Raw genomic sequence first — 13,735 nt, forward strand, 5'->3', positions numbered from 1 at the left:
CTGTGGTAACACACCATGGAAGCAACTGGCTACCAAAGCCACTAGCAAGAGTGTGCCCTCGACGGGATGGGTAAAGAAACCTTATGGTTACAGGCCTGGTACTGTGGCCCTCCGTGAAATTAGACCTTATGGGAAGTCTACGGAACTTCTGATTCGCAAACTTCCTTCAGCGTCTGGTGTGAGAAATTGCTCAGGACTTCAAAACAGATGTGCGCTTCCAGCATGTAGCGATTTGCTGCTTCGCAGGAGGCGGGAGGCCTATCTGATTGGCCTTTTTGAAGACACCAACCTATCCATGCCAAACGTGTAACAATTATCCAACAGACACCCACCCAACACACTGCAATGTGGAGACTGTGCTTAAGAACCCACTATGATGGGAAATATTTCATTTTTTTAAAAAAATTCTCCTCTTCCTGTTATTGGTAGCTCTGAACGTTAGATATTTGCTTTCCATGGGGTTGAAAGGTACCTAAGTATATGACTGCAAGCGGAAAACAGGGGACAGAAATCAGGTATTGGCAGTTTTTCCATTTTCATCTGTGTGTGAATTTTTTTTAATGTAAATGCTGGGACATAAAGCATTCATGCAAGTGAAAATGTTTCAGTGGACAAGTTTCAGCAGTTCAACTTTGTTAGTTAAATGTTTCTGGACAATGCCAACATTTGGATTTTTAAAAAATAAGTCAATTTCTTATTGATGGCAACTAAATGGTGTTTGTAGCATTTTTATGATAAAGTAGATTCCACCCATTCACTCTACTTTTCTAAGTTTCCTACAGGCAACCACATGTTTTAAATGTGGTCTGTGCTATTCCTGTAAGTTTGCTATTAAAATACATTAAACTTTAAAATATATACATATTTGTAAGCTATTCTGATCAGTTATGTGCTACTAATAATTATAGTAATTCAATTTGGAAAAAAATTTCGGTATAAGAAATTTAGAAAAACAATTCTTAATATATAAACTTTTTTTTGCATATAAGTATGATATAATAAACAACAAGACTTCATGCATGCCCTAGCTGGTTTGGATCAGTGGATAGAGTGTCAGCCTGGGGACAGAAGGGTCCTGGGCTCAATTCCAACCAAGGGTACATGCCCAGGTTGAGGGTTCAATCCCCAGTAGGGGGCGTGCAGGAGGCAGCCGATCTATGATTCTCTCTCATCATTGATGTTTCTAGCTCTCTATCCCTCTCCTTTCCTCTTTGAAATCAATAAAAATATATTAAAAAAAGAGACTTCATGCATAAAAATATATTGCCTTAGAATAAAATTCTATAGGAAACTGAAAGAGAAATATGTGCTCAAAGAGAAAAAGGAAAAATGTAAAGTATCTGTTAAAGAGGTAAAAAAATTTTAATGTGTTTTGCAAGTGGATGATGTAGGTACAGAACTGCTCTCATATATTAATATTCTATGGAATACATTTTACAAGTTTAGGTAACAATTTTGTTTTAAAATGTTAAAATAGACCACATTTTCTTTATTTCAATTCATGTTGAAAAATTTCAGATGTCAGGTTAAAAATGTACAAGTGGTACAGCTTTTCAAAATTCTTTTAGGAGGCACATGTCCAAAGAAAGTCTGAAGACACCAAGATCTAAAATTAAATTCCTTATCCATTCCTTCTAATCTTCTACCCTCCTGCTAGTTCCATCTCCAGGTATCATCAATGGAACTAGCCACCTGCACCAGAAACTGGTATAAACTTTCACTATGTCCATATTTCTTACCCCATCAGTTGCCAGTCTTGTTGATTCTACTGTTTTATCTCTTGACTCTGTCCCACCTTCCTTTTCTACTATTGCCACTATCATCATCTCTCTCTTAAATGGCTGCACTAGGGTTTCTAAAGGGCTGTCCTGCCTCTAAACTGTTACTCCACTCCATCTTCTATCCACTGCCAGGGTGAGGAAAACATTTTAACCAAAAAAGCCAAAACATAAAAGCCAAACAGCTCCAATCAAGCCACCTCCCAGGTGAATGTGCCTATAAGACATATCCAATACTTGAGCAGGATGATATGCAAGACCCTCTATGATCTGGCCTCAAGCAACCTTTCCAGGGTTATCCCTTCTCTTTATTTCTCCACTTATCCTATGCATTATTCACCATTCCTTGGGCCTGACCTGTATTTTCTTTTTTTTCTTTTCTTTAAAAACATATTTTTATTGGTTTCAGAGAGGAAGGGAGAGGGAGAGAGATAGAAACATCAATGATGAGAGAGAATCATTGATCGGCTGCCACCTGCACCCCACCCTGGGGATAGAGCCTGCAACCTGGGCATTGCCCTCGACTGAAATCGAACCCCGGACCCTTCAGTCCACAGGCCGATGCTCTATCCACTGCGCCAAACCAGCTAGGGCCTGACCTGTATTTTCACACCAAAAACTTCAGCCCTGAATTCTCACTTTTCTTCTGTTCAAATGCCACTCACTTGCTACTTCACATCCAGTGGGATGAATACAGTAAAAAAGACAAACGGAAACAAGTGATAATGTGTGGATGTGGAAAAACTGCCACCCTCACACACGGCTGAAGGAAATGTGAAATGGGGCAGATGCTTTGAAAACCAACCTGGCAGTTCTTTAAAAGGTCAAATGTAGAGTGACCATATGGCCCAAAAATTCTTCCCCTAGACGTATGTCCCAGAGAAATGAAATCACATGTCCGCATGACAACTTGTACACAAATGCTCATAGCATTATTCCTAATAGCCAAAAAATAGAAACAACTCAAATATTCACCCCATGACGAATAAATAAAACGCAGATTATCCATACAATGGGACAGCTGTCAATAAGAAAGAAGTACTGATACATGCTACAACATGGATGAACCTTGAAAACATGATGGTAAGTGAAAAAGGGCACTCACAAAAGGCAACAGAGTATATGATTCTATTTAAATGCAATGTCCAGGACAGGCAAAAATCTAGAGATAGAAAGCCGGTAAGCAGTTGTCTAGAGCTAGGAAGGTGGAGGATGCTGGCAATTAACTGCTAATGTGTATGGAGTTTCTCTTAAAGGAGATAAAAATGTTCTAAAATTAGATAATGGTGGGACTGCACAACCCTGTGAATAAACTAAAAAAATAAAAAATTTAAAAAATCACAATTATATAATTTAAATAGGTGAATTTTCAGATATTGACATTATAACTCAATAAAGATGTTTAAAATTTTTAAAGGACCATCCTACAAAACCCACTTCATTTATAAAACCCTGTCTGACCCCTCTTCACTAATAGTTGTTACTTTGGGTTATAGTTAATCTTGGCTTTCTGAGTTCCTGCAGTAATAATTTACACTTCTAATCACCACTGACTTCATTCTGCAATTTGGAGAGAATTGAAAGGGTGCTGAAAACAGATGGTTTGGGTTTAAGTACTTACTCCAGCGCTTGCTAGGCATGCGACCTTGTTCAAGTTGTTTAATTGATGTGCCTGTTTCCTCATCCATAAAGTGAGAAAAATGGGAGGATCTACTTCCTAAGACTTTTGTGTGGATGAGTTAATACACAAAATGCCAACAATAGTGCCCCCTGCACACTGTAGAGGCTAGAGGTGTAAAAGTGTTAGCTGTTATTACTGTTGTATTATTACATTATTATTGTTGTATTAAACTGTCTATTTGTTTGTCTCTTCCTCAGTTCGTATTTCTCAGGTCCTAAGGGAAAGGGAAAGGTTATTATCCATCCTTGTATTTCCCAAAGAGGAAGAATAACATCATAGACGCGCATGAGGAGAGGAGCATGGGGGCCATGGCTCCAAACCTTTGGATAACTGCCTTCTTCAGGGTCATGACACATCAGCAGTTGGGCAAATTTAATGCAAACAAAGGGCTTACTGGCAGAAAAGAGCAGGAAAAAATGTGTCAGAAAGTGTTCATTAAAATTTTGTACTTCCACTAAGAAATTTAAACCTTCCCAAATATAGAAGTACCAAATATATTAAAGAGTCAACAGACTTGCCCAAATTTTCACATTTTACCCAAATTCCTCCATATGTTTCATTTATTCATTCTTAACAAGTGCCAATTATGCACCGGGCACCACATGCTAGACTCAGGAAATGTATAATCTATTGCTTTTGCAAGGAGATCTCCTCACACTACTAGGAAAAGATGTTAAAGGTGTCTGCTTCTAACTATATTTGTGCAATGTTTACTCAAGCAAAACGACAAATTCTACACTTAACGAAAAGTTATTCAAAAGGTGAATTGAGCCCAGCCGGTGTGGCTCAGTGGTTGAGGGTCGACCTATGAACCAGGGGGTCACAGTTTGATTTCCCGTCAGGTCACATGCCTGGGTTGCAGGCTTGATCCCCAGTAGGGGCGTGCAGGAGGCAGCCAATCAATGATTCTCTCTCATCATTGATGTTTCTCTCTCCCCCCCTCTCCCTTCCTCTCTGAAATCAATTAAAAAATATTTTTAAAAGAAAGGAAATGATTGTACCAGGTATTCAAACGTTACTGTAAAGTAATAAATAAAATACTGTGGGATAGGCAAATAAAGTTCACATCAACAGAGAAAAGGTGAGCTGTTTGGCAAAGTATTAGTATAACAGATTGATAATAGAAAAGGCTAATTGAACTGAACTTATATGATTTAACTGTCGGGCATCTGGAAAACATTACTGATCAAAAAGAACAGTAGATTGCTTCTGGCATAAATTGAAGGGATAAAAGCTAAAAATATTGCCTATCTAAAAAAAGAAAAAGCTTTCACAGACCAATGTAGTACTTGTAGACGCGAATTTCTAGTATGTAGGTTATTCACTAAAACCTGAAGTACGACACCTTAACTATCATGTAATGTTTATCAATTATGGAAGCAAAATATCCTTCTCCCCAATTTTATACAAATGCCCCTCTGCAAGTGAAATCACACACAAAAAACTGGGTACTTGGAAATTCTTGCATTCAAGAACGCCAGTTTAGCCCTGGCCGTTAGAGCGTCAGTGCTTAGAGCATCAGCCCAAGGACTAAAGGGTCCAGGTTAAATTCCCAGTCAAGGGCATGTACATGGGTTGCAGGCCCGATCCCAGCCACATTGATGTTTCTCTCTCTATATATATCCCTCCTCCCTCCCTTCCACTCCCTTTAAAAATCAATGTATCCACGGGTGAGGATTAACAAAAACAAACACACGCCAGTTTAATCTGCAAAGGTCTTTGTAGCTACCTTAATCTCATGACCCCTCATATCCTTCATGTGGCACTTCCAGTTCTTATAACCCACTGAGAGATGCTGCTATTGTTTTTACCATATTTATAGAGCCAGCTTATTCTCTATTTCCAAATGAATAAAAGGTGTACTTAAAAAAAAAATCACCCCAATATATTAGTCATTCCTTCAGGCTTTCCTCAAACTCAAACGCCCATTAACAAATTGGAAGGAAGAAATATTGTAACCTTGGTACACAATAGCTGTTAAGTAATTATTTGCAGAGTGAATGAACTTATCAGAGAATTTGTGTCTACAAACTCATGCAGAGATACAAACTAATCCAGTACACCCTCTATATGTGGGGCATTTTACTGTTGTGGTTTTTATTATTGAATAATTATGGATTTGGTGCCAATAAGAAGCCCTTTGCTGTTGAGATGGAAACAAAGTTAAAAAAGCTGTTATACATAGTTTCTGGACTATTTTCAGCATTCTGGGTGTCACTGGGACTCCAGAGGAAAAGGACAAAGCAGGGTCATTGGTTCATTGCATGATGTATATTCTAGGATGTGGGAGCCAAAATCAGGTAAATAAAAGCTACTTTATTACAGGGACGCTCCCAGGGCTAACGGGAACAGCATGCACTTTATTCCAATTTACAGAATAGGTGACAAGAGAAAGTTTTCATTTCAGTAAGCGAAGAAAAGCCCTTAGGGCCCTGGTTCCCAAATTTTGCTATATATTGTAATCACCTGGGGATTTTCTTTTTTAAAGGCGTTGGCAGTACTGCCCTCACTAGGTGTCTGCTTCTAACTATATTTGTGCAATGTTTACTCAAGCAAAACGACAAATTCTACACTTAACGAAAAGTTATTCAAAAGGTGAATTGAGCCCAGCCGGTGTGGCTCAGTGGTTGAGGGTCGATGCACGCTAATTGGACAGTAACACCACCCCAAGAAAAGGATGGTTCACTTGGGGATTTTTAAAAACCTAATGGTTTCCAGCCCCAAAATTCTGAGCTAATTGGCATCAGGCACAACCTGGGCACTGGGATTTTCAAAGCTCCGCAGATTATTATAATGTGTAGCAAACTGAGAACCACTGCCCCAGGGTTCGAAATGCACGACTTTCAACAACTTACACTTGAGGCCTGAGAATCTTCAGCTGAGTGAGGATGTCCTTCTGCACCCTGGGGTTAGCGGTGGCGGTGAGAGCCATCACTGGAACAGAGGGAAACTTCTGGCGAAGCATATTCATTCTTTTGTAATCCTGACGAAAATCATGTCCCCACTAGTTGAGAGAAAAACCCGCTTTTCAGACCATTTGAATCTTTCGTTTATACAAAGCAAATACTGCTCACCACATTCAGAACCACCTTCAAGTGAAATAGAATAATCTTCAGTGAAATAGAATAATTCACCCAATGTTTTTTTTCTCTTTAGTTCTGAAAATATATATACTGTTGGTGGTATATATTTATCAATATTTCAAGACATAAAAAACAGTATTTACCTGACTGACACAATGTGCTTCATCAATAACAAACCTTGCCAAGAGCTTCCTCTCATACAGATTCTCCAGGGTAGAAATCAGCCTGTTACTTGCACAGACCTAGGTCAGAAAAGGATTAATTAGACATTTAAAAATATTTAAGCATCACCTCACCTCAAGGATTCTGTTGTCTTTAAGTTCCACTGCAACTTAAGCTCCTTCAAAACCTTCAGAGAAAACTGGTACTTACTCCATTACCAGAGGCCCAATACACGGAATTCGTGCAAGAGTAGGCCTTCACAGCCTCAGCTGCCTGGCGGCCCTGTCCCTCGCCCCGCCCCACCCTACCCACTGGTGATTCTGGAAGGTCGTTCCACCATCCGGTCTAATTAGCATATTAGCTCTTTATTATATAGGATATGAAGAGAATTAGCAGAAGTGATAGAAAATAGCAGAGACATTTTAGGATGTTTAGCAAACAGTTATGTATCAGGTCAGTGGTTCTAAAACTTTGGACCTCAGCATACCTGAGGGCCATGTTTACACTGGGAACAGTGCTATGGATACGTTACTTGCATGCTTGTTACTTGGGGAGGGGGATACACACACACACACACACACACACACACACACACACACATATACATATTGTATGTATGTATATATTTCATAGCTCTGTCCATGACAGGGCCTAGAAGCAATGACATTCTAGTATTAACAACCACATCTGGCACCTGCATCTTAACAGGCATGTCAAAAGAACACAGAAGCCAGTTTGATGAAGGTCTCCCATTGGCCAAATTAGAACATCAAATTACATAACAAAAATAGATGCTAGCCTACTATATAAGTTAAAATTCCATAATTTCTTACTAATATAAGTAAATATATAGGTAAAAGGAAAAGCTATTTGTTGTAGTAAAATGCCAACTAATTAGAAAAATCATCATTTGGCAGCCATTATAGTAATAACTAAAGGGGAATCATCGATGCATGATAAAAGTATTAGGTAAAAGTCTGATGAATAACAGGATATTTACACAGTTTCAGAATATCCCACAACAATTATCTACTATTACAAAGGCAGAAAATAACCAAAAAAAATTACATTTATGACAAAAAAAGAGAAAAAAGTAATTTTACAGTGAAGAAGTCTGACAGACACCACCTAACCTAGGTGACTAGGTTAACTAACAGCACCAATAACAGAATAAACTGACATCAAATGCCCCCTGATAGGATGCACTAAGAACTTATCACCACTTCTGATGTGCCTGCCAAGACCAATAACTTGAATCTAATCACTAGGAAACATGAGATAAACTTAAATTGAGGGACAGTTCTCAAAATAACTGGCCTTCACTCTTCAAAAGTGTCAAAATTGCCCTAGCCAGTTTGGCTCAGTGGATAGAGCACCAACCTGCAGACTAAAGGGTCTCGGGTTCGGTTCTGGTCAAGGGCACATGCCCGGGTTGCTGGCTTGATCCCTAGTGGAAAGCGTGCAGGAGGCAGCCAATCAATGATTCTCTCTCATCATTGATGTTTCTATCTCTCTCTCCTTCTCCCTTCCTCTCTGAAACTAATAAAAAAATATTTTTAAAAAATTGTCAAAATCATGAAAGACAAATTATTTAAAGAGACATGACAACTAAATGCATATTCTAGGAATTTCTTTTGCTATAATGGACATTATTAGGACAACTAGTGAAACTGAAGTTCATAGACGAAATAATAGTGTTGTATCAATGAAAACTTTCTGATTTTGATTATACCGTAATGCAAGAGAATTCCTTGTTTTTATGAAATGCATGGTGAAGTTTTTAAGGTTAAAAGGATATATGTCTACAACTTACTTTCAAATATTAAAAAAAATAGAATGATAAAGCAATCACAGTAAAAGTTAACACTTGGAGTTTCTGGGTGAAAGTCATACAGGAATTCTTGCACTACACTGTATATCAGAAATATGTCAAAATTGAAAAATGTATGTATTCTAGTGAGCTTTTAGGAGATAATAGAAAAAAATATATTGGTCTCCACCCCAGTGTCTGGCAGAGAGCTCCCGAAATCCTTGCAATTTCCTAAGTGATAAGAGCGCTAGGAGCATCTTTTTACTCTAGAGTCGAGTCTGGGGGGTTCCTGGGTGGGGGCTGGTCACCACCAAGACCAAGCCATGATTAGCACCCTGGAATTCGCAGCGCCACCCTGCATCCTCCAGACAGGGGGAGAGGGGCTAGAAATAGATTTAATAATTGATCGTGCCTGCATGGGGAAGCCTAAATCACATCCCCAAAGCATGGGACTCAGAGTTTCCGGGTTGGCAAACACATCCACACCAGGAGGGTGACAGCCCCAGCTGCATGAGGACAGAAGCTCCTGTGCTGTGGACCTCCCCAGACCTCACCCAGCGTTTTTCTTCATCTGGCTGCGTCTGTATCTTTATCATGTCCTTTAGTAAACTGGCGGGACTTAAGCATTGCCCTGGGTTCTGCGGGCTGCTATAGCAAATTAATGGGAACTGAGAAGGGAGTCCTAAGAACTTCTGATTTACAGCCAAATCAGAGAAGTTACGGGTGACCTGGATGGAAACCATCGTGTTGGACTGAGCCCTTAACCTGTGGGATTTGACACTATCTCTGGGTAGGCAATGTCAGAATTGAGTTAAATTATAGGACAATTGGCCGGTGTCACAAGAATTACGTGGTGTAAGAAAAAAACCTCCACACACTGGATGAGCAGAAGGAAGTATTCTATGTGAGGAATAAAGGAGAGGAACAGAGGAGGGAAAGGCTGGGTTTTCCGTACTCAAGAGCAAGAACTGAACTGTTTTTACTAACACAGCACTAATGTCATATTTTAAAATAATGATAAAATACAAACCTTCTCTGGAGTAACATACAGAAGTTTTATAATTGGGTCTTTTTTTGATAACTGGAGGTAAATACTTGTAGCTTCTGAGTCGGTCTTATCACCTGTCAGATATGTAGCTGGAATCTAAGTATTAAAGTAGTAAACAATGTAAATTTTACACATTAATCCGATTTAAGCTTATATTTATCCTTAGCTTTTATAAATATTTTATAAGTTACATGTCAAACCTATCAGAGGAAAGATAATCTCAATGTAATAAAAATAACAATCAGGCCCTAGACGGTTTGGCTCAGTGGATGGAGCATCGGGCTGCGGACTGAAGGGTCCTGGGTTTGATTCCGGTCAAGGGCATGTACCTTGGCTGCAGGCACATCCCCAGTGGGGAGTGTGCAGGAGGCAGCTGATCGATGTTTCTCTCTCATCGATGTTTCTAACTCTCTATCCCTCTCCCTTCCTCTCTGTAAAAAATCAATAAAATATATTTTAAAAAAGTAACAATAAGTACATAGTACATTTTTAAAAAACCCTTACTAACTACAATTTAAAATATTCTTCTCATTGATTAATTCTTTTTCTTTTTTCGCTTTCCTTTACTTCCTTTGCTTTTCATGTTTATAAGTAATATAAATATGAATTCAGCATCCAAAAGATCCAGTCCTAATGTATAGGTACATTGTTTTTTAGGTAAATGTGTATTCAGGGTTTTAATGGGTAACAGTGATGCAAGGGCCATAAGATCAGGACTGACTTAACAACAGCTATCATCACTGCACTAAGACATTCTTTGGAAGAAGAATCAAACCAGCGGTCTTGTTGAAAAAGGTAGCGGCGCCCTAGCCTGTTTGGCTTAGTGGATAGAGCATCAGCCTGTAGACTGAAGGGACCCAGGTTCAATTCTGGTCAAGGGCACATGCCCGGGTAGCCGGCTGGATCCCCAGTAGGGGACATACAAGAGGCAACTGATCAATGATTCTCATCATTGATGTTTCTATCTCTCTTTCTCCCTCTCCCTTCCTCTCTGAAATAAAAAAAGAAAAAGAAATCCAACATAATAAAAAGGTAGTGGCTCATAACCCTGAAAATAATTGTTTGATCACAATATGCAGGATTTAGTAGAATGAATCCATATACTATTGTAATCTCAGCCAGGAGGAAAAAGGAGACACGTGTGGGTACAGGCATGTGTATGCATTTTAAGACGTTAAGGGAGTAAGATAAGAACTACGCTGATCTGGCAGTAATAAAAAAAACCTCCTTTCATATTAAATAAAAAAAATTTTATATCAGCAAAGTACAAGTTAAAAGTTCTTACTAAAATACATTCTCCTAGAATAAAATCAGATGGAAAGTTATCTGTATGAGAATTTTCAGACTTGAGCATAAATGTACAACTTAATGTAATAGCTGTACTTCATTCTTATAATTCACAAACTATTAAATAAAAAGGCAGCCCAGAGTACTAAAATATAATTATTTTTAAGTTATATTTTTATGAGCATTTTTATTGTAATTGGTAGAATTTTGTTTTTAACTTACATCCAATGAAGTCAGCTTTTGGACTTGATCTACGATAAGTGACCTCAAGGGAGAAATGACAATCGTGACCCCAGGAGAAACACAGGCAGGGAGCTGGTAACACAGGCTTTTACCACCTCCTGAAAGAGAGATGAAAAAGAAATACCTGTCAGGTCCTATCTTGAGAGCATGAAGGCAAAAGTTACAAAGTAAACCACACACAAATATTTAAGATAATTAACAGAATACCAAGTGATATTCCCTATGGTGCCACAATTTGCCATATTCAAATGAGTCAAAATACTTCGACAATTTAAATGTGTAAAGATTATCTTTCAGGACATCTCATGTAGGTACATATGATAGCAAAAGCAAGAATCAGGGCAGAAAGCTTAAATGCAATTGAATTGCTTTAGAAGTCTACTTGGGAAATCCAAATGCAGTATAAGAGGCACCCTAGTTATGATTCTAGGATTAAAATAATTATCTATACTAATAAGAGGGTAATATGCTAATTAGACTGGGAGACCTTCCAGACAAAGCCATGGTGGTGGGGCCGAGGCAGAGGCAGTTAGGGGTGATCAGGCCTGGAGGGGAGGGCAATTGGGGGTGATCAGGCCAACAAGGTGGGGGCAGTTTGGGATGAGAAGGCTGGTGGGGCAGGGGGAGCCATTGGGGGCGAGCAGGCCGACAGAGTGGTTAGGGGCAATTAGGCAGGCAGGCAGGCGAGTGGTTAGGAGCCAGTGGTTCCAGACTGTGAGAGGGATGTCTGACTGCCAGCAGTTAGGCCCAGCAGTCGGACATCCCCTGAGGGGTCCCAGATTGGAGAGGGTGCAGGCCGGGCTAGGGACACCCCCGTGGCTGCATGAATTTTGTGCACCGGGCCATTAGTTTCAAATACATGTAACTCTAATTCAAAATGGCAAGACAATCAGTACACATTTAATGGTAACTGAAATGATTAATCCCTAATTTTCAACTTCATCAGCCCACTAATAATAGAAATTTGTGCTAGGCAGTTTCTAGGACTTCGATTTTTTTTAAATTTTTTATTAAACAAAACAGTCCATCTTTTCTGCATGTGTAATAAGTAAATTTCTCTTTGGTATTTATGTGTAAATGTCATGGCAAGACCAGGAAGCTGAGTTCTAGTTTCAGTTCTACCACTTAATAGGTTATGTGACTTAGACATGCCATTCAACCTTATCACGCCTCAACTTTATCATGTCCAACATGTACTAGATCAGTAGCTTACAAATTTTGTCAAAAATAAACTACACACACACACACAATACCAAGAGGTTAAATTGGAGTGGAAGGATACATAAAAACACCCCCTCAAGCCCTGGTCAGTGTTGCTTAATGGTTAGAGTGTTGGGCCTTACACTGAAGGGTTGAGTGTTCGATTCCTAGTCAAGGGCACATGCCTAGGTTGCAGGTTCGATTGTGGCCCCAGTTGGGGTGTGTATAGGAGGCAACCAAACGATATGTTTCTCTCTCTTCCATTCTCTATAAAAAAAAAATCAATGAAAAAAAATATCCTTGGGTGAGGATTAACAATAACAACAAAAACACCCCCTTGAAACCTCAAAGGACCATGGGAAGCCCCCAAAACCAGTGTTTGGGTCCTTTCCTGCTTTGGTTTTGGAGTACAACTTGGAGTGGACACAGAGCACAGAGGAAACAAGTTAATGAAACAGGAAATGATTATTAACCGAACATCACCTAAATTTTAAGATCAGTTTGAAAAACCTTCAGATAGCCAGATAATACTATTAAACAATGATGGCAATTACTAACTGCTTAAGGTCACAACAAGGAGAGTAGACGGCCCAGGGAAGACTACATGTGCAAGTACTGAAACTCCAAACTCCCCCTGGTCCTTGTCCGAACTGCTTATTTAATAGTCTGACTTGGATGACTAGAAATCATTGAACAGCTGTTATAAACGTTTACAGCACAATGAAAAGTCCTGGATCTCTTCAAAACAGGCCAAGGAAGAACTACGCTAAATGCTTTTCATTTAATTTTCATAACACTCTGTGAGGCAGGTTCTTTATTATTATTCCCACTGCACTTGTGGGGTCCAAGGAATGAAGGGCCTTGATCAAGGTCACTTTGCTAAGAAATGGCAGGGCTGTGCCTTAAGCCCAGGCCACCAATCCAGAGCTGATGGTTTTAACCACCATAGATCACTAGACTGTAACAAATAAACTGCCAGAAATGGTCACATCTCTATTCCAGTCCTACATTTTTATTCATGCTCCAGACTAATTTAGACTAGGAAAAGAAAAATCCCCAAAGAGAAATTCTATATCAGTTCAACACAACGAGCTTTGAGTGGAAAATCTTAAAGGGCTATAAATGTTATCATGTCAACAACTAGAACAGAGGGTATGAGGTAATACACTTTCTTACTATGGCCTGGGAGGTTTAGAGGCCCATAAATGATAGAAATACTGTCGGTGTTCTTTTAATTTCTATTAAAGGGCTTTCATTTCACATCTGCCAATGGATTCCTGCCAATTCATATCTAAAAATACATACCAGTGGGCATTAAGATAAAACAGTCTTCACCAAGCAGTGCAGCATTGATCGCCTCTAGCTGATTAGTTCGAAAATGATGGAGACCAAATTTTTTATGAAAAATCTTCATCATTTCTTTTGTATGAGGAAAATTAAGTC

General features: G+C 39.2%; 1 protein-coding gene across 1 annotated transcript in view; it reads right to left on the reverse strand.

Annotated features, from left to right (window-relative positions):
* The window catches only part of BLM (Bloom syndrome RecQ like helicase), an 88,732-nt gene that overhangs the window by 40,912 nt on the left and 34,085 nt on the right, over nucleotides 1-13,735 (reverse strand). The window contains exons 8-12 of the mRNA XM_015567738.1: nucleotides 13,598-13,729; nucleotides 11,072-11,190; nucleotides 9,545-9,658; nucleotides 6,686-6,784; nucleotides 6,315-6,463 (exon numbers count right to left, since the gene is read on the reverse strand). Coding sequence (XP_015423224.1) covers nucleotides 6,315-6,463; nucleotides 6,686-6,784; nucleotides 9,545-9,658; nucleotides 11,072-11,190; nucleotides 13,598-13,729 — 613 coding nt within the window. The remainder of the gene's footprint in view (nucleotides 1-6,314; nucleotides 6,464-6,685; nucleotides 6,785-9,544; nucleotides 9,659-11,071; nucleotides 11,191-13,597; nucleotides 13,730-13,735) is intronic.

Source organism: Myotis davidii, unplaced genomic scaffold, assembly GCF_000327345.1.
Source record: "Myotis davidii unplaced genomic scaffold, ASM32734v1 scaffold324, whole genome shotgun sequence".
In the NCBI taxonomy this organism is placed as follows: Eukaryota; Metazoa; Chordata; class Mammalia; order Chiroptera; family Vespertilionidae; genus Myotis; species Myotis davidii.